We start from the raw sequence: 21,129 nt of genomic DNA on the forward strand, positions 1-21,129 counted from the left end.
ACAACAACTCTGTGACTGTTCTTGAATGGCCCAGCCAGAGCCCTGACTTAAACCCAATTGAGCATCTCTGGACAGACCTAAAAATGGCTGTCCACCAACGTTTACCATCCAACATGACAGAACTGGAGAGGATCTGCAAGGAGGAATGGCAGAGGATCCCCAAATCCAGGTGTGAAAAACTTGTTGCATCTTTCCCAAGAAGACTCATGGCTGTATTAGCTCAAAAGGGTGCTTCTACTAAATACTGAGCATAGGACCATGTGATATTTCAGTTTTTCTTTTTTAATAAGTCTGCAACAATTTAAAAAATTCTTTTTTTTTTGTCTGTCAATATGGGGTGCTGTGTGTACATTAATGAGGAGAAAAATTAACTTAAATGATTTTAGCAAATGGCTGCAATATAACAAAGAGTGAAAAATTAAAGGGGGTCTGAATACTTTACACACACACAGTGGGTACGGAGATATATATATATATATATATATATATATATATACATATACACATACATACACACACACACAAACACAGTACATATACATATACACATTATATCCAGAAAGTATTCACAGCGCATTACTTTTTCCACATTTTGTTATGTTATAGCCTTATTCCAAAATGGATTAAATTCATTTCTTTCCTCAGAATTCTACACACAACACCCCATAATGACAACATGAAAAATGTTTACTTGAGGTTTTTGCAAATTTATTAAAAGTAAAAAAACTGAGAAATCACATGTACATAAGTATTCACAGCCTTCGCTCAATAATTTGTCGATGCACCTTTGGCAGCAATTACAGCCTCAAGTCTTTTTGAATATGATGCCACAAGCTTGGCACACCTATCCTTGGCCAGTTTCACCCATTCCTCTTTGCAGCACCTCTCAAGCTCCATCAGGTTGGATGGGAAGCGTTGGTGCACAACCATTTTAAGATCTCTCCAGAGATGTTCAATCGGATTCAAGTCTGGGCTCTGGCTGGGCAACTCAAGGACATTCACAGAGTTGTCCTGAAAACACTCCTTTGATATCTTGGCTGTGTGCTTAGGATTGCTGTCCTGCTGAAAGATGAACTGTAGCCCCAGTCTTAGGTCAACAACAACATTTATTTATATAGCACATTTTCATACAAAAAGTAGCTCAGTGTGCTTTACATAATGAAGAAAAGAAAAATAAAAGACACAGTAAGAAAATAAAATAAGTCAACATTAATTAACATAGAATAAGAGTAAGGTCCAATGGCCAGGGTGGACAGAAAAAACAAAAAAAACTCCAGACGGCTGGAGAAAAAAATAAAATCAAGAGCACTCTGGAGCAGGTTTTCATCCAGGATGTCTCTGTACATTGCTGCAGTCATCTTTCCCTTTATCCTGACTAGTCTCCCAGTTCCCGCCACTGAAAAACATCCCCACAGCATGATACTGCCATCACCATGCTTCACAGTAGGGATGGTATTGGCCTGGTGATGAGCGGTGCCTGGTTTCCTCCAAACGTGACGCCTGGCGTTCACACCAGAGAGTTCAATCTTTGTCTCATCAGACCAGAGAATTTTGTTTCTCATGGTCTGAGAGTTCTTCAGGTGCCTTCTGGCAAACTCCATGCGGGCTGCCATGTGCCTTTAACGAAGGAGTGGCTTCCGTCTGGCCACTCTACCATACAGGCCTGATTGGTGGAATGCTGCAGAGATGGTTGTCCTTCTGGAAGGTTCTCCTCTCACCAAAGAGGACCTCTGACAGAGTGACCATCGGGTTCTTGGTCACCTCCCAAATTAAGGCCCTTCTCCCCCCAATCGCTCAGTTTAGATGGCCAATCAACTGAATTTACTGCAGAAACATCTCAAGGATGATCAGGGGAAACAGGATGCACCTGAGCTCAATTTTGAGCTTCATGGCAAAGGCTGTGAAGACTTATGTACATGTGCTTTCTCAATTTTGTTTATTTTTAATAAATTTGCAAAAATCTCAAGTAAACTTTTTTCGTGTTGTCATTATGGGGTGTTGTGTGTAGAATTCTGAGTAAAAATGAATTTAATCTATTTTGGAATAAGGCTGTAACATAATGTGGAAAAAGTGATGCGCTGTGAATGCTTTCTGGATGCACTGTAGATAGATGTCACACACATTATATACTATATATAAATATAAGTACTGTGATGTATTTTTGGCAACTGTTCTGAGGAAACATATTTCACTATACAATATACTTCACCTATTCCTCTAATTTTAAAATAGCTAGATTGTTTATTTTAACAGAAAGTTTAAGAAACATAAGTTGAATGATCAATTAAATTCAAACAATCACTCTATGGGGATATTTGCCTATAGTGCCTGTAATGCTACTAGCTAAGAAGACAACCTGGAAGAAATGTTGATATTATAAATAAGAACTAGCATGCAATGAATTAAAAAGCAGCTTGTTCAAAAAAAGCTGTAAATCATAATTCTCCAAGAACATTTACAGATATCAAAGTTAGAATTTTACGTGAATGTAACAAACTAATATGCAAATGAAGTGTTCATGCTGTTTCAGATGCATACAAACAAGTTTACATATTCCTATTTCACCTGATAATCATTAGGATGTCCCCAATTGCTTCCTCCTGCTCGGATTTGAGACTGCTGTGCAGGTATTGTGACTTGTTCTCTTGTTTCTTCTGTCCAGGCACATTTGATTTGAGGAGTCTCCTCACTGGAAGTGCTCTTCCGACTTTCACCTGTGCAGTCTGCACTGCGTGAGCGTTGCGGTTCCTGGGGACGCAATTCTGGAGATTCCCTGTAAAACACCACAACATTAAAGAAAGAACAAATATTTATTAAAATAAATGTAGTAGATTAATAACTAAACATAAAGTATTAAGATAATGAAAAATTTGACAAAAATCAGCATGGTAACAACACAGGTCACCACTTCTGTGCTTTTCTGTTTAATAACTGGTTAATCTGGCAAAGAGAAAAGACCACCACCAAAAACCACAAAAGCAGTTGTCTTTACAGCAAGAAGCAAAAGTAGCACAAGCTAATACAGTTGTTTTAAACATTGTAACATTCAGACTTTTTATAATTTTCTGTCAGTGATACCTTCAATTCAGCATGGGAAGTTTAGGTATGCTCACATAATTAACACATTTCTGCATAAAGTGTCAAAACATTACTCTTTAATATGTCATATTATTGTGAATTGTTCAATCTGTTTGTATACACCCATTCACAACATGGACAAGAACAAAGCATGTCAAAAGGCAAATGTGATTATCTATATATCTATATATCTATATATATATCTATATCTGCTTTTGACAGCACAGGCTTACACAATTAGTATATAGCAGGCAGCTACCAGCATTCTTTATGTTTAAGCAGCACCGTGCCCGTTTCTTTTCAAATTAAATACAGTTGGCCAGTTTTGAGCGTCAACTGGATGATAACATACATACAAGACCGCAAAACAAGCACATTACCGAGTCTTTATTGTTTGTTAATTTGTTTTTATTTTTGAAGTTCTTTATGTTTGAGCACCAATGTGCCCCTATTGATTTTCAAATTAAATAGAGTTGGCCGGTTCACAGCGTCAACTAGATCATAACATACATACAAGACCGCATGATAAGCACATTAGTGAGTCTTTATTGTTTGTTAATTTATTTTTAAAGTAGTTTTTGCTGTTTTGTTTAGTATGATTTTCTCAAACCATTAAAAAAACAAACACCACACACTTTTCCTCCTGGGCAACGCTGGGTATTTCAGCTAGTAGTATTATATGCTATGAAGTAATAGCATCAGTAACAAAATAGCAAATTATCTTTCTATGGTTAATGCACTGCACTTACTGGTAAAAAGTCTTATGTCTTAAACATCTTTATGCACAGGTGTCATGACAATGACTATTAACTTTGCAAATGCTTAGAGTTTGTGAAATTTCTGGTGTTTGGAACTTATAAAATTCTAAACACATATAAAAAAAAACAATGTAGCACATACAAACTATGTGAAATATTAAGTTTAATGCATAAAAATGTTTAAGATGCAATAATCATGAAACAAAGAAAGTAAACATATTACAGTTCGGGTCTGTCCATTGCTTACACTGCAGATCTATCAGCAACCATCAAAGGTCATATGCAAGCTAGAACTAGATGGTAATGCAGGGACATTCAATTACAAATTCAGCTAAGCCAGATTTTCACACAAAAAATTTAGCTGGTTCAGATATTTTATTTAAGCAGCAGGTAATGACAAATTTTAAAGAAATACAAACAAACAAGTAATGTTTATTTATTGCTTGCCTTATAAATTGGGTAACATCTGAAACAGACACATCAAAAGGTGCATAAAAAAAACAATAAAACTTATAACTGAACAGAAGCTAAAGTAGGAGTAAAACTTATTTTCCAATTTTGAAATAAAAAAATAAACATTTTGGCAATATATAAACCCAGTCACATCACAAAGTGCATTTAACAAGGAAAAAAAAACTATCACAGCACACCAAATGAAAACAAGGGAGTTGGCATCTTGAACCCATCCCTAGAAAATCAGCTCATGTGTGTCTAATTTGAGAGGTCGTCACAATATGCTGGCTACAGTTATCCTGCTGACTTTCTTAGTGGGAGAAATGACGTTTTCTGTTGTGAAAAAGAGCAGCAGACTTTTGTCTCAAAGGTTTGAATACAATCCAAAGGCACTGGCGAACAGTATTGTCAGTCAGGGGGCAACAAGAGCTGCTTTGTTTTGAGTTCATGTGTCAAACGCTTGATTCACATGTGTATGTTGATCCAAACAAACTGAGCATGATGACTGCAACTTTCTTAAAGCTAGGAAGCTGATGTAGGTTGACATCAGTTCATAATTTGCAGGCATGTTAGAGTGAAGCTCCTGTGCCATGGTTACAGTTGACTGTATGTCAACAAGTTGGAGTATGAATTTTCCCTCAAAGGGACCAGTTCGTTTGCTCTGACAGATAAGTCCACTTCTATTGCAACAGTGAATGGGTCTCTGGCAAAACAAATCACCTTTGTAGGCAGAGCAAGTCCACCCAATTGACTAGAAAAGCTCTACTTCAACCTTGCAATGAAATCTGGGATCACATCTGTAATTTGTGATGGGGATGAGATGCATTTGCAGAGAATTGGAAAAAAAAGCATTTGCCATATGCTCAAGTTAGTCGTGAAAAGGTTCAGTTTTAGGTGGAATGCTCGCATCTGTTCCACAAGTCCAATGACAGTGTGGTCTCTGCTTTGTGGTCCCACATTTAGGTCAGTTGGGTGTTTGAATATGTCACACAGAAAGCAGACATTGGCCATGAAGTTGTCATCCAGTATGTGATTCAAGTGTGTTTCCTTTTTTTTTTTTTTTGCTTCTTGCTATGGAGGAAGTTTGCAATCTCCTCTCTGCGATCACAGAAATGCATCAGTGCTATGGTTTTGACAGCCACCTGACATGATTGTACAAAAGGAGGTTGTGGTGCTCAGCAGACACTTCGGACAGCATCATGCAGAATAAGAGGTGTTGGAAGCTTGATGTGAGGAGAGAGAGGTTGGGAGCATGCGCTGATTACAGCGTGTTGCCACACCCACCAGACAGCAACCACCCAGACTGAGATCCAACTCAGAACCACACTAAACAGTGTGAGGATTTTTTTTTTTCTTTCTAAAAAACAGTGGCTGGAGTGCCAATCCTGCCACCAACCCCCAAATTTTTCCTGCAAGCTGGAGGACATTCTTGCAGGGCAGGATGAAGAATAATGTCATACCCAGGATCGAGCAATTTCAGCTCTGTGGCCCAATGGAGTAGAGTTAAGTCTGGCATTTATGGGATTCAAACCAGCAACCTTCAGATTGCCGGCACAGATCCCTAGGCCTCAGAATCACCACTCCGACCCAAAAATTAGATGTGGAACAAAAAAAGACTAACTGTAACCATCATGCTGTCCATTATTGTTTTGAGCTCCCCAATATACAGAACAATGTCAATTGTGTGTCTTTTAAACAGCTGTAAGCTGAGCATTTCCTCTCAGAAGCATTTGCTGTCAAACAAACGGACATATGCATAACTGTGCAGTATTGGTTTTGTCTCTGGATTTATCTACTTCTTTAAAAACATGACATCAGTTTTGTCAGGTCTGAAGAATGGAAGCAGGGTTGGGGATAGAGTCTGGGGGAAAACACTACGTGGGGACTCAGTGCACCTCCCTAGAGAGAGTTGAGAATGGTAAAAGAGCAGGAAGAGGCAGAAAAGCAGAAGGCCAAGTTTGTTTTTTGTTTTTATTTTTTGCTTTGGTTGTGTCCTTGTGTCCCTGAAAAGAAGCGGTATGGCACCATTTATATCACGACACACAAAATAAAAAAACAGCATTTTGAAGATTGCCCTAGAGATGAGGCTCCTGTGTGTCTTATTAAAAAGGCTGACTACTACCACCACCACTTCTAGATACACAATGCACTGAATTATAGTAAATTAGAGAAAAAAGAAGTCTTTACAATTATATAGCACCCTTCTCCTTGTTTAAATTGCTTTCCGTGCTGGGAAGACTGGGGACCCAAACCAGTGATCTCCTTGCTGCGAGACAGCAGCTCTACCATTGTGCCACCTGCAGGTTGAATGTTGCTAGGCTATGTGAAGTGTTGCATTCATGGTGTGTACTACTGTAGTAATTAATGTAGAAATTTCTGCAGGCTCTCAACATTTTGTTTTCTCGTTTATTTTCTGCGTTTCTGGCAGGACCACGAGCTAGGTGCCTCTGAGATTGGTTCTGCCCACGGGCCACGATTAGAATAGAATTCCTAAAAGTTTCATTGTTGCATATGTAGCCATATTAAAACTTGCGTGCCAGCTGCTACAGTGGTGTTCCAAGGGCTTTTATATCCATAATTCAGAATGTAAGGTCAAGACGGCTTACTCTAAATGACCTTCTCTAGTTCAACTTAACTGTCCCAGGCACTTGCTAATTTGTCCCCAGCCCTGCTCACTCCTGCATTTTGGATGCATCTACTTTCATTCTGGTGACAATAATAGGTTTTATTTAGGTAGAGATCAAAAAAAACTGATTCAGAATATGAGAGCATATCTTATGAGGAAAACTACCTTGGCATGAATAAAGATGTCTTTTACAAACCAAACAGAAGCTTCTAAAAAAGTTTAAAATTAACCTATGGATGTATTCAGCACATTAAGAAGGTGATGATGTTGCTTTCCCACATTAACAAAAACGGTTTTGCTGACTACAACAAATCATATAATAAAATCAGCAAAATATATGTCTACCACTAAAATCTATATAAACAAATATAAAAATTGGGAAGCATTTAACATTTCTTACCAGTTAGCATTACTCTCTCCCTTGTCATCTTCTACCTCCTCTTCCCCTTCATCATCACTGAATTTCAGCTTTGCAGAGTAATCAATTTCCTCATGAGCCCCTTGATAGGAGACATTCAAGTCAAACCAGTTTTGAAAGATCACATTATAAACAAAATTAACACTGCTGTAAATTACTTATTTGCATTTGAAGTAAACATATAAAGTATGGTTTGTATAGTACTTTATTTTCAGTAATCATAATATAGCTAGACCATTTTAAATATGATTCATAAAATATTGAAGACATGTTAAGCACATTAAAATGTTAAGTAAAAAAAATGCACAATTAAAACATGCTTAAAATAAATAAATTCCTTAAATAAACTGCAGTAACAGTGTATCTCATAATGTAACATTTAAAAGATAACAACTACAAAACACATACAAGTTGTCCCTCAACTAAGCAGACTAACATAAGATGGTTGAAGATTACAGGTAACAAGACAGACCATAAGACGTCCTACAATATGAAGAAATAATTGTTTAAACAAAAAAAATGGAAAAGCAGAAAAGTTTTAGCTTGTGTAAAGTATGTAAACCCTTCATTTTCATACCATAGAAATAACAAAAATATCAACTGTAATATTATGAACAACATTCGCAAAAAATATAAAAGAAAACCTGATCACTGTGTGCAAATACAAATACTGTAAACCTTTAATTGACACAACTGGTGACCCATTTTTAGGGTCATGTGCAATACATTTGAAATGGTGATTAAGCAGATTTTCACATATACATTAATACATTTTGCACATTCTTAAAAATGTCATTTTCTCCAGCTATTTGGCTATTTTGCAATAACATGTGGATGCAAGTTTTCCCACAACATTTTACTGAGTTGGGGATGTGACCTTCAGGGCAGCAATTACAAAACAAAAAATGTATTTTTATGTCAATTTTATTGAGATCTACTAAACCAGATCATCAGGCCACAGAGTAACTTAAACAAATGGAACTGCACAGGAATCTGAGTACTTTTGACTATTTTCAAATTATATGCTGACAAAACAGCAAATTTTGCTTCTAAAATTGTTCTTTTGCATGTGAGCTTGCAATAGAAGTACATATTATCATTTAAAAACATAAATGGTAAGAACATTTCTAACATGGCAAAGAACAAAAACAAAAAAACAAAAGAACCTCTTCTATAAAAAGAATGGTAGCATGCATCTCCCAAAAATAAGGTGTCATTTTGCTTGTTGGCATTAAGTAATTTAATAATGCTGTCAAATGTACCGCTGGTGGGTGGCAAGTTTAAGTACACTTTTGCAGAGAATATTTCTCCGCATTATCAAATGATCTTCTAATTTATTTAGAACAATTACATTTAAAATTACATTTTTCATTTTTTTTATTTATTAAGGGTCTCATACCTGCCCATCCTTCGTCCCCATCATGGTCTAATTCATCAAGCTCCTTTAAATCATCCTGCTTAAGGATTGAAGGACGCTTTATCACTTCTGTAACCCTAGGGGTCTGTGCCTGTCGAGGACCTCCTCCAGTGGGTCCTGTCACACGTGGGAATCTACTGGATAAGAGAGCAGGAAATGGTGAAGCATTATTTTTGATTAAAAAGCACTTGCCAGAAGGTAATGACTTGGAACAGGAAAAGCAGGTCACCAAGAAAAAGTGAAAAACACAAAAATTTACAAATGCACAAAATCAATTTACATCTACTTTTATCTGATCATTCTTTCAAAATTACATTTCTGTAAAAAACATTGTAAAGAATACAAGTCAAGCAAGTTACATAAAACATACAATTATTGTCACACTTGGTTAAGATTAGACTTCTCTCTTTTTTTCCACATGCACATGTTTAAACTAAACACAAAATGTTGCCATCAAAAATCCTTTCTGTAACATCAGATTATACAATGGCATTCGAAACTTGAAAGTGGTAAATGTGAAAGATATACTGCCGCAGGTAGTGTATAGCGTAGGAATTTATGTGCTTTTAAAAGAATTGGTGGCTATGCTTCAGAAAATATGAACTGCAAAATATGCATTTGAAATAAACTGTGTCACACCCCGTTAAAAGGACTGCCATTAAGAAAGTTGATAACAGATTGTCAGAGATGATGCAGATTTCAGTTCTCAAAACACCAGAATCAACAAATCTGCCTAACGCCTCCAGAAAAGCATGGACAAGGCTATGCTGTTCCCACCTTCTACCTGCACATAAAAATAAGCAACTAAAGGAAGATAATGTTGCTGTCTAATTGGACATAGTTCTCAGAAAGCTGATATGAAACCAACTGAAATCTGTGTGCTCCCCACCCCATTCTTTGTGATGCAATCCAGTTTTACATAAGCGTCTCTCGCCATATACTTTGCTTTAGAAACTTTGCTTAACACTTGAATTTCTCAAGCCTGTGGAAATATTCGGAATGCCGGACCACCTTACTCTTACCTTCTCATCACTACATCAATTGCGTACTGATAGCACCTTTATTTTGCAAATGTGTCATTCGGCTGTGGGCAGGCACCCTGCTAACTTATCCCCCAACCGTGGCAACTGAAGTCAGACACAAAATTCTCACAGTTGAAGTCCATCAATCTAGGAGTGAGGTGTATGGAACTGTATAACAAAATATGTTATTTGCAATAAAAACATTTCATGTGTGTTCTGTGTCTATAACGATCTGTATAAATGTAGGACACCACTTCATGTGAGGCAAGAAATGTTGAACACATAACTAAAACAGAAAATGTTTTCATGTTATAGTAACAAGGACAAAATGTTGACTTGAACTGTGCAATGTGTGAAGACTGAAGTCCAAATATCAAATAAACACTTTCACAAAAGGTATAACAACAGAAGAGTGCTTTTATTCAAGAATAAAACTGAAGAAAAAGAAACTGTTTAATGTACATCTCAAAGTGTGAAAACTGAAACTCAAATAAAAATCAATACAAAGTAAAGACATTGGCAGGCTTGTGTGTGCCTGCGCCTTTCATGGTGGAAACATAGTTTTCTCATATATGTCTGCTTCGCTGGTACAAGGTTAAGAAATGCTGCTTCATAATCGAGACTTTGCTGGTTTGATCATGAGTCCTTAATCAAGCCATATAAATAATAAACATTTTTCTTTTTTTACATTTTATGGTGTGTCCTATGTTTTATAAAGGGGGGAAGGCTACTTAAGGGTGGTTTTGGATTTGATGCTGGCATGTGCCTTATTTGTATGCATAACTGCAGTCAACATACAGGGATTAGTGTTATAGAGACATGGACAAATTTGTTGGTATCCATTCATGAAAAAAGTACACACAAATGTCTCAGAAATAAATTAAACTGACAAAAGTAATGAGCACCCATCATTAATTCCATGTTTTAAAAAAATACAGAATAAACTGACTTTGCTTTAGAGTTCTGATTCAACAAAATACAAACCGGATTCCAAAAAAGTTGGGACAATAAACATATTGTGAATAAAAACTGAATGCAATGATGTGGAGATGGCAAATGTCAATATTTTATTTGTAATAGAACGTAGATGACAGATCAGACATTTAATCCAAGTAAATGTATCATTTTAAAGGAAAAATATGTTGATTCAAAATTTCACGGTGTCAACAAATCCCAAAAAAGTTGGGACAAGTAGCAATAAGAGGCTGGAAAAAGTAAATTTGAGCATAACGAAGAGCTGGAAGACCAATTAACACTAATTAGGTCAATTGGCAACATGACTGGGTATAAAAAGAGCTTCTCAGAGTTGCAGTGTCTCTCAGAAGCCAAGATGGGTAGAGGATCACCAATTCCCACAATGTTGCGCAGAAAGATAGTGGAGCAATATCAGAAAGGTGTTACCCAGCGAAAAATTGCAAAGACTTTGCATCTATCATCATCAACTGTGCATAACATCATCCAAGATTCAGAGAATCTGGAACAATCTCTGGCGTAAGGGTCAAGGCCGTAAAACCATACTGGATGCCCGTGATCTCCGGGCCCTTAAACGACACTGCACCACAAACAGGAATGCTACTGTAAAGGAAATCACAGAATGGGCTCAGGAATACTTCCAGAAACCATTGTCAGTGAACACAATCCACTGTGCCATCCGCCGTTGCCAGCTGAAACTCTACAGTGCAAAGAAGAAGCCATTTCTAAGCAAGATCCACAAGCTCAGGCGTTGTCACTGGGCCAGGGATCATTTAAAATGGAGTGTGGCAAAATGGAAGACTGTTCTGTGGTCAGACGAGTCACGATTCAAAGTTCTTTTTGGAAATCTGGGACGCCATGTCATCCGGACCAAAGAGGACAAGGACAACCCAAGTTGTTATCAACGCTCAGTTCAGAAGCCTGCATCTCTGATGGTATGGGGTTGCATGAGTGCGTGTGGCATGGGCAGCTTGCATGTCTGGAAAGGCACCATCAATGCAGAAAAATATATTCAGGTTCTAGAACAACATATGCTCCCATCCAGACGTCATCTCTTTCAGGGAAGACCCTGCATTTTTCAACAAGATAATGCCAGACCACATTCTGCATCAATCACAACATCATGGCTGCGTGGGAGAAGGATCCGGGTACTGAAATGGCCAGTCTGCAGTCCAGATCTTTCACCAACAGAGAACATTTGGCGCATCATAAAGAGGAAGGTGCGACAAAGAAGGCCCAAGACGATTGAACAGTTAGAGGCCTGTATTAGACAAGAATAGGAGAGCATTCCTATTTCTAAACTTGAGAAACTGGTCTCCTCGGTCCCCAGACGTCTGTTGAGTGTTGTAAGAAGAAGGGGAGATGCCACACAGTGGTGAAAATGGCCTTGTCCCAACTTTTTTGGGATTTGTTGACACCATGAAATTCTGAATCAACATATTTTTCCCTTAAAATGATACATTTTCTCAGTTTAAACTTTTGTTCTGTGATTTATGTTTTATTCTGAATAAAATATTAGAAGTTGGCACCTCCACATCATTGCATTCAGTTTTTATTCACGATTTGTATAGTGTCCCAACTTTTTTGGAATCCGGTTTGTATTTCAATTAATAAATGAAAACGCCATTGGCAAAAATGATGGGACCTTAAACCTAATATTTTGTTGCACAACCTTCAGACTTAATCACTACAAACTGACAATTCCAACAGCTTTCAAAGAGGCTGCAGCACCTGTTAAGAGGTAGTTTGGCCCACGTTTGCTGAGCAAACTGTCCCAGCTGAGTCAGAATGCCATCTCCAGACTGTGTGTTTCAACTCTTTCAACAGATGTTTAATAGAATTCAAATCAGAGATCATAGAAGGCCATTTGAGAATAGTCCAGTGTTTTGTTTCTCGCCATTTTTGGGTGCATTTAGCTGCATGTTTTAGGTCATTATCCTTTCCAAGGATCCATGACCTGCAACTGAGGCAGAGCTTTGATACTGGGCAGTATGTTTTTCAACAGAATGTCTTTACAATCTTGAGATTTCACTGTTACCAGCACAGAGTTAAGACACCCTATGCCAGACGTAGCAAAGCAGCCCTAAAACATAACTGTGCCTCTCTTCTCTTTTCTGGTCCATGTTTAGCGTGGGACACATGATACCAAACAGCAGAATGTCTATTTTTTCCATATGAATAGACTGAATGGCTGACGATTGAAGATGTGTGATACTAACTATATTAAAAAACAAAAAAAAAAAAAAAAACAGTTGCTTGAAAAAAATCACTCTAATGATTTATATATACTAATGATATAGTATCATAATGATACTTATGATTTTTTTTCTAGGGGTGCCAACATGTGTCCAGGACATTTTACAATATCTTTGTAGAAAATGGAATACTTTCTCTTTTCACACTTGCTTTGCTTGAATTGATGACGTATCAAAAAAATACCAGTAGCAGTAATTGTAAAGATCTCAATATACAGGTGCCAGTCATAAAATTAGAAAATCATGACAAAGTTGATTTATTTCAGTAATTCCATTCAAAAAGTTAAACTTGTACATTAGATTCATTCATTACACACAGACTGATGTATTTCAAATATTTATTTCTTTTAATTTTGATGATTATAACTGACAACTAATGAAAGTCCCAAATTCAGTATCTGGGAAAATTAGAATATAAATTAAGACCAATCCAAAAAAGGGATTTTTAGAAATGTTGGCCAACTGAAAGGTATGAACATGAAAAGTATGAGCATGTACAGCACTCAATATTTAGTTGGGGCTCCTTTGGCCTGGATTACTGTAGCAATGCATCGTGGCATGGAGTCGATCAGTCTGTGGCACTGCTCAGGTGTTATGAGAGCCCATGTTGCTCTGATAGTGGCCTTCAGCTCTTCTGAATTGTTGGGTCTGGTGTACTGCATCTTCCTCTTCACAATACTCCATAGATTTTCTATGGGGTTAAGGTCAGGCGAGTTTGCTGGCCAATCAAGAACAGGGATACCATGGTCCTTAAACCAGGTGCTGGTAGTTTTGGCACTTTGTGCAGGTGCCAGGTCCTGTTGGAAAATGAAATCTGCATCTCCATAAATTTAGTCAGCAGCAGGAAGCATGAAGTGCTCCAAAACTTCCTGGTAGATGGCTGCGTTGACCTTGAACCTCAGAAAACACAATGGACCATCATTGACTGTGGAAACTTTACACTGGACCTCAAGCAACATGGATTCTGTGCCTCTCCTCTCTTCCTCCAGACTCTGGGACCTTGATTTCCAAAGGAAATGCAAAATTTACTTTAATCAGAGAACATAACTTTGGACCATTCAGCAGGAGTTTTGTCTTTAGCCCAGGTGAGAAGCTTCTGACGCTGTCTCTTGTTCAAGAGTGGCTTGACACAAGGAATGCGACAGCTGAAACCTATGTCTTGCATAAGTCTGTGCATGTGGTTCTTGAAGCACTGACTCCAGCTGCAGTCCACTCTTTGTGAATCTCCCCCACAGTTTTGAATGGGTTTTGTTTCACAATCATCTCCAGGGAGCGGTTATCCCTATTGCTTGTACACTTTTTTCTACCACATCTTGTCCTTCCCTCCGCCTCTCTATTAATGTGCTTGGACACAGAGCTCTGTGAACAGCCAGCCTCTTTAGCAATGACCTTTTGTGTCTTGCCCTCCTTGTGCAAGGTGTCAATGGTCGTCTTTTGGACAACTGTCAAGTCAGCAGTCTTCCCCATGATTGTGTAGCCTACAGAACTAGACTGAGAGACCATTTAAAGGCTTTTGCAGGTGTTTTGATTTAATTAGCTGATTAGAGTGTGGCACCAGGTGTCTTCAATACAGAACCTTTTCACAATATTCTAATTTTCCTGAGATACTGAATTTGGGACTTTCATTAGTTGTCAGTTATAATCATCAAAATTAAAAGAAATAAACATTTGAAATACATCAGTCTGTGTGTAATGAATGAATCTAATATACAATGTAATGAATGAATCTAATATACAAGTTTCACTTTTTGAATGGAATTACTGAAATAAATCAACTTTCTCATGATATTCTAATTTTATGACTGGCACCTGTAGTTAAGCCAATGTACCCTACAAATAAAGTTTGAAAGTTTTTCTTTATATATACAATTTTATATATATATATATTTTTAATTCATTGCATGCTAGTTTTCATTTATTCGTTTCTTCCAGGTTGCTTTTTTAACTAGTAGCAATTACAGGCACATACCCTCATAGAGTGATTGTTTGAATTTAATTGATCAATCTACTGATGTTTCTTAAACTTCCTGTTAAAATTAACTATCTAGCTATTTTAAAATTAGAGGAATAGAGGAAGTGTTTTGTCCTAGGTATATTGTATAGTGAACACTTGCCAAAAATACAACACAGTACAGTACCATATATTTATATATAGTATATAATATTTGTGTGTGTGAGTAGAGTGTGACACCATGAGTCTACAATATTGAACTTTTTCACAATATTATAATTTTCTGATACACTGAATTTTGGGTTTTCATTAGCTTATAAGCCATAATAAGCAAAATGAAAAGAAAAAAACGCTTGAAATATATCACTCTGTGTGAAATGAATCTATAGGAGTTTCACTTACTGAATTGAATTAACACTAGAATTACCAGAGCCTACGAAAAAACTCATAGATCCGGCCCACTTTAAATTCGTTCGCACTTCTGTGTCAGCATCTTTTGTCCTGTACATGTGCCGATAAGCAGCAAGCAGCCTGCTATTCCATCCCCCCACCGCCGTACAACATGCACAAACTTCTCCCAGCTCAAGCGTAGATTGATTATCTGGGAGTAAAGTGCTGGAGTTTTAGAGAGTAAATAATAGATCATTATTTGGAACACATGCATTTCATGTGTTCCGTTTCTACAATAATCTGTGTAAACACATTACTAAAATATGAAAAACGTTTCTGTTTTAGCAATGTAATGTAATCACGATACATATTACCACCCCTCCACCCAGGGATCTGACGCTGTTAGTTTTTATTTGAAACTGGGAATAACTGTAGATATGAGTGGTGTTTTGAGTCAATGTAATTGGACATTCTCTGATCTGGAGGGATAAAAGCCGACACACAAACACTGGTGAATCTGGCTTCTTCGTATCTCATCTTCACTTGACTCGTCGCGCGTGCGCATTGCAACAGGTACACATGTCGTAAATGTTTAAGGATGGCCCTTAAACGCGCGCGACGAGTCAAGTGACGATCAGAGAATGTCCAATTACATTGAGTCAAAACACCACTCACATCTACAGTTAACTCCCAGTTTCAAATAAAAACTAACAGCGTCAGATCCCTGGGTGGACGGGTGGTTCATAAGCATTTCAAAAGAAGGGGAAGAAGAATTCATGGCTAGTGCTGATTGGTTGAACAGGTGGACAAAATAGTTTCGAGTTAGACAGTTAAACATTACTGTGTAGAAAATGTCAGCTTGTACTGAGGAAATAGAAGGATTTATTGCTAAAGAGGCAAAGATTAAAGAGGAAGAAGATTTAAGTCTCAATCAAATTTACATTTGTGATGAAATGGGCATAAATTCTAAAATGCTTCAAACCAAAACGCTTGCAGTGACAGAAGAAAAATCAGTAACTGGGTACAAGTGAAGCAAGGACAGAGTGACGGTATTGGCCAATACACACACTAGGGGGCCCTGCCCCCTGCTCGCCAACCTCCTACATGCTAGTAATTTCCTGGATCTGCTGCTTGCAACGAACCGTGCTGTGCTTTTGAATAAACACGAATATCAAATCTGTCTTTGATATCTCCATCTTTCAAAACTATTAACGCTGACAATTCATCACATGTTGATTTGTTATACAGTGGTGTGAAAAACTATTTGCCCCCTTCCTGATTTCTTATTCTTTTGCATGTTTGTCACAAAAATATTTCTGATCATCAAACACATTTAACCATTAGTCAAATATAACACAAGTAAACACAAAATGCAGTTTTTAAATGATGGTTTTTATTATTTAGGGAGAAAAATCCAAACCTACATGGCGCTGTGTGAAAAAGTAATTGCCCCCTTGTTAAAAAATAACCAAACTGTGGTGTATCACACCTGAGTTCAATTTCCGTAGCCACCCCCCGGCCTGATTACTGCCACACCTGTTTCAATCAAGAAATCACTTAAATAGGAGCTGCCTGACACAGAGAAGTAGACCAAAAGCACCTCAAAAGCTAGACATCATGCCAAAATCCAAAGAAATTCAGGAACAAATGAGAACAGAAGTAATTGAGATCTATCAGTCTGGTAAAGGTTATAAAGCCATTTCTAAAGCTTTGGGACTCCAGCGAACCACAGTGAGAGTCATTATACACAAATGGCAAAAACATGGAACAGTGGTGAAACTTCCCAGGAGTGTCCGGCCGACCAAAATTACCGCAAGAGCACAGAGACGACTCATCCGAGAGGTCACAAAAGACCCCAGGACAATGTCTAAAGAACTGCAGGCCTCACTTGCCTCAATTAAGGTCAGTGTTCACGACTCCACCATAAGAAAGAGACTGGGCAAAAACGGCCTGCATGGCAGATTTCCCAGGCGCAAACCACTGTTAAGCAAAAAGAACATTAGGGCTCGTCTCAATTTTGCTAAGAAACATCTCAATGATTGCCAAGACTTTTGGGAAAATACCTTGTGGACCGATGAGACAAAAGTTGAACTTTTTGGAAGGCAAATGTCCCGTTACATCTGGCGTAAAAGGAACACAGCATTTCAGAAAAAGAATATCATACCAACAGTAAAATATGGTGGTGGTAGTGTGATGGTCTGGGGTTGTTTTGCTGCTTCAGGACCTGGTAGGCTTGCTGTGATAGATGGAACCATGAATTCGACTGTCTACCAAAAAATCCTGAAGGAGAATGTCCGGCCATCTGTTCGTAAACTCAAGCTGAAGCGATCTTGGGTGCTGCAACAGGACAATGACCCAAAACACACCAGCAAATCCACCTCTGAATGGCTGGAGAAAAACAAAATGAAGTCTTTGGAGGGGCCTAGTCAAAGTCCTGACCTGAATCCAATTGAGATGCTATGGCATGACCTTAAAAAGGCGGTTCATGCTAGAAAACCCTCAAATAAAGCTGAATTACAACAATTCTGCAAAGATGAGTAGGCCAAAATTCCTCCAGAGCGCTGTAAAAGACTCATTGCAAGTTATCGCAAACGCTTGATTGCAGTTATTGCTGCCAAGGGTGGCCCAACCAGTTATTAGGTTCAGGGGGCAATTACTTTTTCACACAGGGCCATGTAGGTTTGGATTTTTTTCTCCCTAAATAATAAAAACCATCATTTAAAAACTGCATTTTGTGTTTACTTGTGTTATATTTGACTAATGGTTAAAGGTGTTTGATGATCAGAAACATTTTGTGTGACAAACATGCAAAAGAATAAGAAATCAGGAAGGGGGCAAATAGTTTTTCACACCACTGTATACGAGAGTGCTCAGGTTCATATAGAAATTCAAGAAAACTTCTTTGTCTATGTTTTTCAGATAAATTTCATGTAAATTGTGATACTTTTGGATGCATGGATTTGAATCCATTATTGGCTGTAGATACTCTAATACGTCTTATTGTTTAACTCTTTCGATTCTATGTTGCATCGCTTATCTGTGATCATAAATATAAACCTGACTGAATTGCGGTTTCCTTGAAATTACACTTGTAGTAGATTTAATTGTTGAGGGACCAAAGATTCTCATAGTGTATGGTCCTGTATTGTGTAAATCTACGCTTTGATCATTGAATGATACAAACAGATTATTGTAGATTATATTATTTCTTATTATCCCAAGGTATCCTGTATTTATCCAACCTGAGGGTTCTATTAAAGTATATGCAAGCATATATAAAACATGGTCGGCAAGAAAGGGGCTCAGAAAGAAATGGAAAAGAAAGCTAAAGCTACATCCCAACCTAGACAGGCAAGTCCAAGATCAAGGTACGGCCTGTCAGAGACTGGCCTGGAACAGATGGGCGAAAGCCCAGACTCCTTGGGACCACGGCCCGCTGCATCGTCTCCAGTTGAGAGCGAAAATGGGAGTGAAAGTGCAAGTGATGCAACTCATGATAGCTCGCCGATTGGAGAAGATTACTTGAAACTGGAAAAGGCCTGGCAGTCCGCACTTTCACCTACTCCTCGCGAGCCAGGAACATCGGCTGTAATACAGTCCGCCGCTTTGCCTACGGTGCACAAAAGCAGAAATGATCAGTCCAAACTGAAGGTGATGATCGCTGGGTTCAAGCAAGAGATAAAGAATGATATAAAGAAAGAAAGAAATAGTATGCTTAAGACAAGCGAGAAGACAAGTGAGAAGCTGCAGCGGGAGCTGCGGCAAGATAACAAAGACGTGTATATAATCGCTTTGAGGTGGCCTTTAAATGCATGCTGGAAAAAATTGTAAACTGAGCACACCTGCCGATTAGCTGGAGGATGTTAAGCAGACATTCACGACTTGAATTGAAACAGCCGAAAATCTAGCATCTACCGCTGATGGAAAAGCAACAGCTGTGAATTCCGAGTGCATAAAACTCAGAGACAAGACTTGGTGCTCTGGAAGAAGACTGAAGGTCTACCAGAGAATTGCAATAGTCCAAACCCAGTGAAATTCGTAGCTGAACTATTCTCTAAAATAATTGGAAAGGACTTTAAATCAGACACGAAGAAATCTGCAGCTTATCGCATACGGGGATCAAACAACTCTAAATCTAGGACTTTTATTATGTGATTTAAGAAGTTTCAATTTAAATTAAATGTAATATCACTTCTCAGACAGAAACGAGAGATTATATTTGAAAATAACCTCATTCGTATTTTCCCTGATTTCTCACCCTCACATATCCATCCATCCTCTTCCGCTTATCCGAGGTCGGGTCGCGGGCAGCAGCTTAAGCAGAGAGGCCCAGACTTCCCTCCCGGCCACTTCTTCCAGCTCTTCCGGGAGAATCCCAAGGCGTTCCCAGGCCAGCCGGGAGACATAGTCCCTCCAGCGTGTCCTGGGTCTTCTCTGGGGCCTCCTCCCGGTTGGACGTGCGGAACACCTCACCAGGGAGGCGTCCAGGAGGCATCCTGATCAGATGCCCGAGCCACCTCATCTGACTCCTCTCGATGCGAAGGAGCAGCGGCTCTACTCTGAGCCCCTCCCGGATGACTGAGCTTCTCACCCTATCTTTAAGGGAAAGCCCAGACACCCTGCGGAGGAAACTCATTTCAGCCGCTTGTATTCGCGATCTCGTTCTTTCGGTCCCTACCAATAGCTCCATTCTTCCCTCACTCGTGAACAAGACCCCGAGATACTTGAATCCTCCACTTGGGGCAGGATCTCTCCCCCAACCCTGAGAGGGCACTCCACCCTCACATATATACACACACACACACACACAGTCATATGGAAAAGTTTGGGAACCCCACTTAATTCTTTGGATTTTTGTTTATCATTGGCTGAGCTTTCAAAGTAGCAACTTCCTTTTAACATATGACATGCCTTATGGAAACAGTAGTATTTCAGCAGTGACATTACGTTAATTGGAATAACAGAAAATATGCAATATGCATCAGAACAAAATTAGACAGGTGCAAATATTTGGGCACCCCAACAGAAATATTACATCAATACCTAGTTGAGCCTCCTTTTGCAAATATAACAGCCTCTAGACACTGTCCTCCTGTAGCCTTTGATGAATGTCTGGATTCTGGATGGAGGTATTTTTGACCATTCTTCCATACACAATCTCTCCAGTTCAGTTCAATTTGATGGCTGCTGAGCATGGACAGCCTGCTTGAAATCATCCCATAGATTTTCGATGATATTGAAGGCACGGGACTGTGAAGGCCATCCAGACATTGTGCTTCTTCCTCTACATGAATGCCTTTGTAGATTTAGAACTGTGTTTTGGGTTATTGTCTTGTTGGAATATCCAACCCCAGCATAACTTCAACTTTGTGACTGATGCTTGAACATTATCCTGAAGAATTTGTTGATACTGGGTTGAATACATCCAACCCTCGAGTTTAACAAGGGCCCCAGTCCCTGAGCTAGCCCCAGAGCATGATGGAACCTCCGCCAAATTTGACAGTAGGTAGCAGGTGTTTTTCTTGGAATGCAATGTTGTTCTTCCACCATGCAAAGCACTTTTTGTTATGACCAAATAACTCAATTTTTGTCTCATCAGTTCAAAGCAACTGGCTTCAAAATGAATCTGGCTTATCTAAATGTGCTTTTGCATACAACAAGCAACTGTTTGTGGCATGAGTGCAGAAAGGGCTTCTTTCTCATCACCCTGCCATACAGATATTCTTTGTGCAAATTGCGCTGAACTGTGGAACGATGTACAGCTGCACCATCTGCAGCAAGATGTTCTT

The 21,129-nt window shown here is 38.6% G+C and overlaps 1 protein-coding gene across 4 annotated transcripts in view; it reads right to left on the reverse strand.

The window, feature by feature from the left end:
- prrc2a (proline-rich coiled-coil 2A) overlaps nucleotides 1–21,129 on the reverse strand; it is a 141,071-nt gene that overhangs the window by 61,705 nt on the left and 58,237 nt on the right. For 3 of the 4 annotated variants that reach the window (XM_039768776.1, XM_039768774.1, XM_039768777.1), the window contains exons 9-11: nucleotides 8,733–8,887; nucleotides 7,316–7,415; nucleotides 2,566–2,773 (exon numbers count right to left, since the gene is read on the reverse strand). In XM_039768776.1, coding sequence (XP_039624710.1) covers nucleotides 2,566–2,773; nucleotides 7,316–7,415; nucleotides 8,733–8,887 — 463 coding nt within the window. The remainder of the gene's footprint in view (nucleotides 1–2,565; nucleotides 2,774–7,315; nucleotides 7,416–8,732; nucleotides 8,888–21,129) is intronic. The other variant, XM_039768775.1, reaches the window with a different exon arrangement.

The sequence above is a fragment of the Polypterus senegalus genome, chromosome 11 (genome assembly GCF_016835505.1).
Source record: "Polypterus senegalus isolate Bchr_013 chromosome 11, ASM1683550v1, whole genome shotgun sequence".
Classification (NCBI taxonomy): Eukaryota; Metazoa; Chordata; class Cladistia; order Polypteriformes; family Polypteridae; genus Polypterus; species Polypterus senegalus.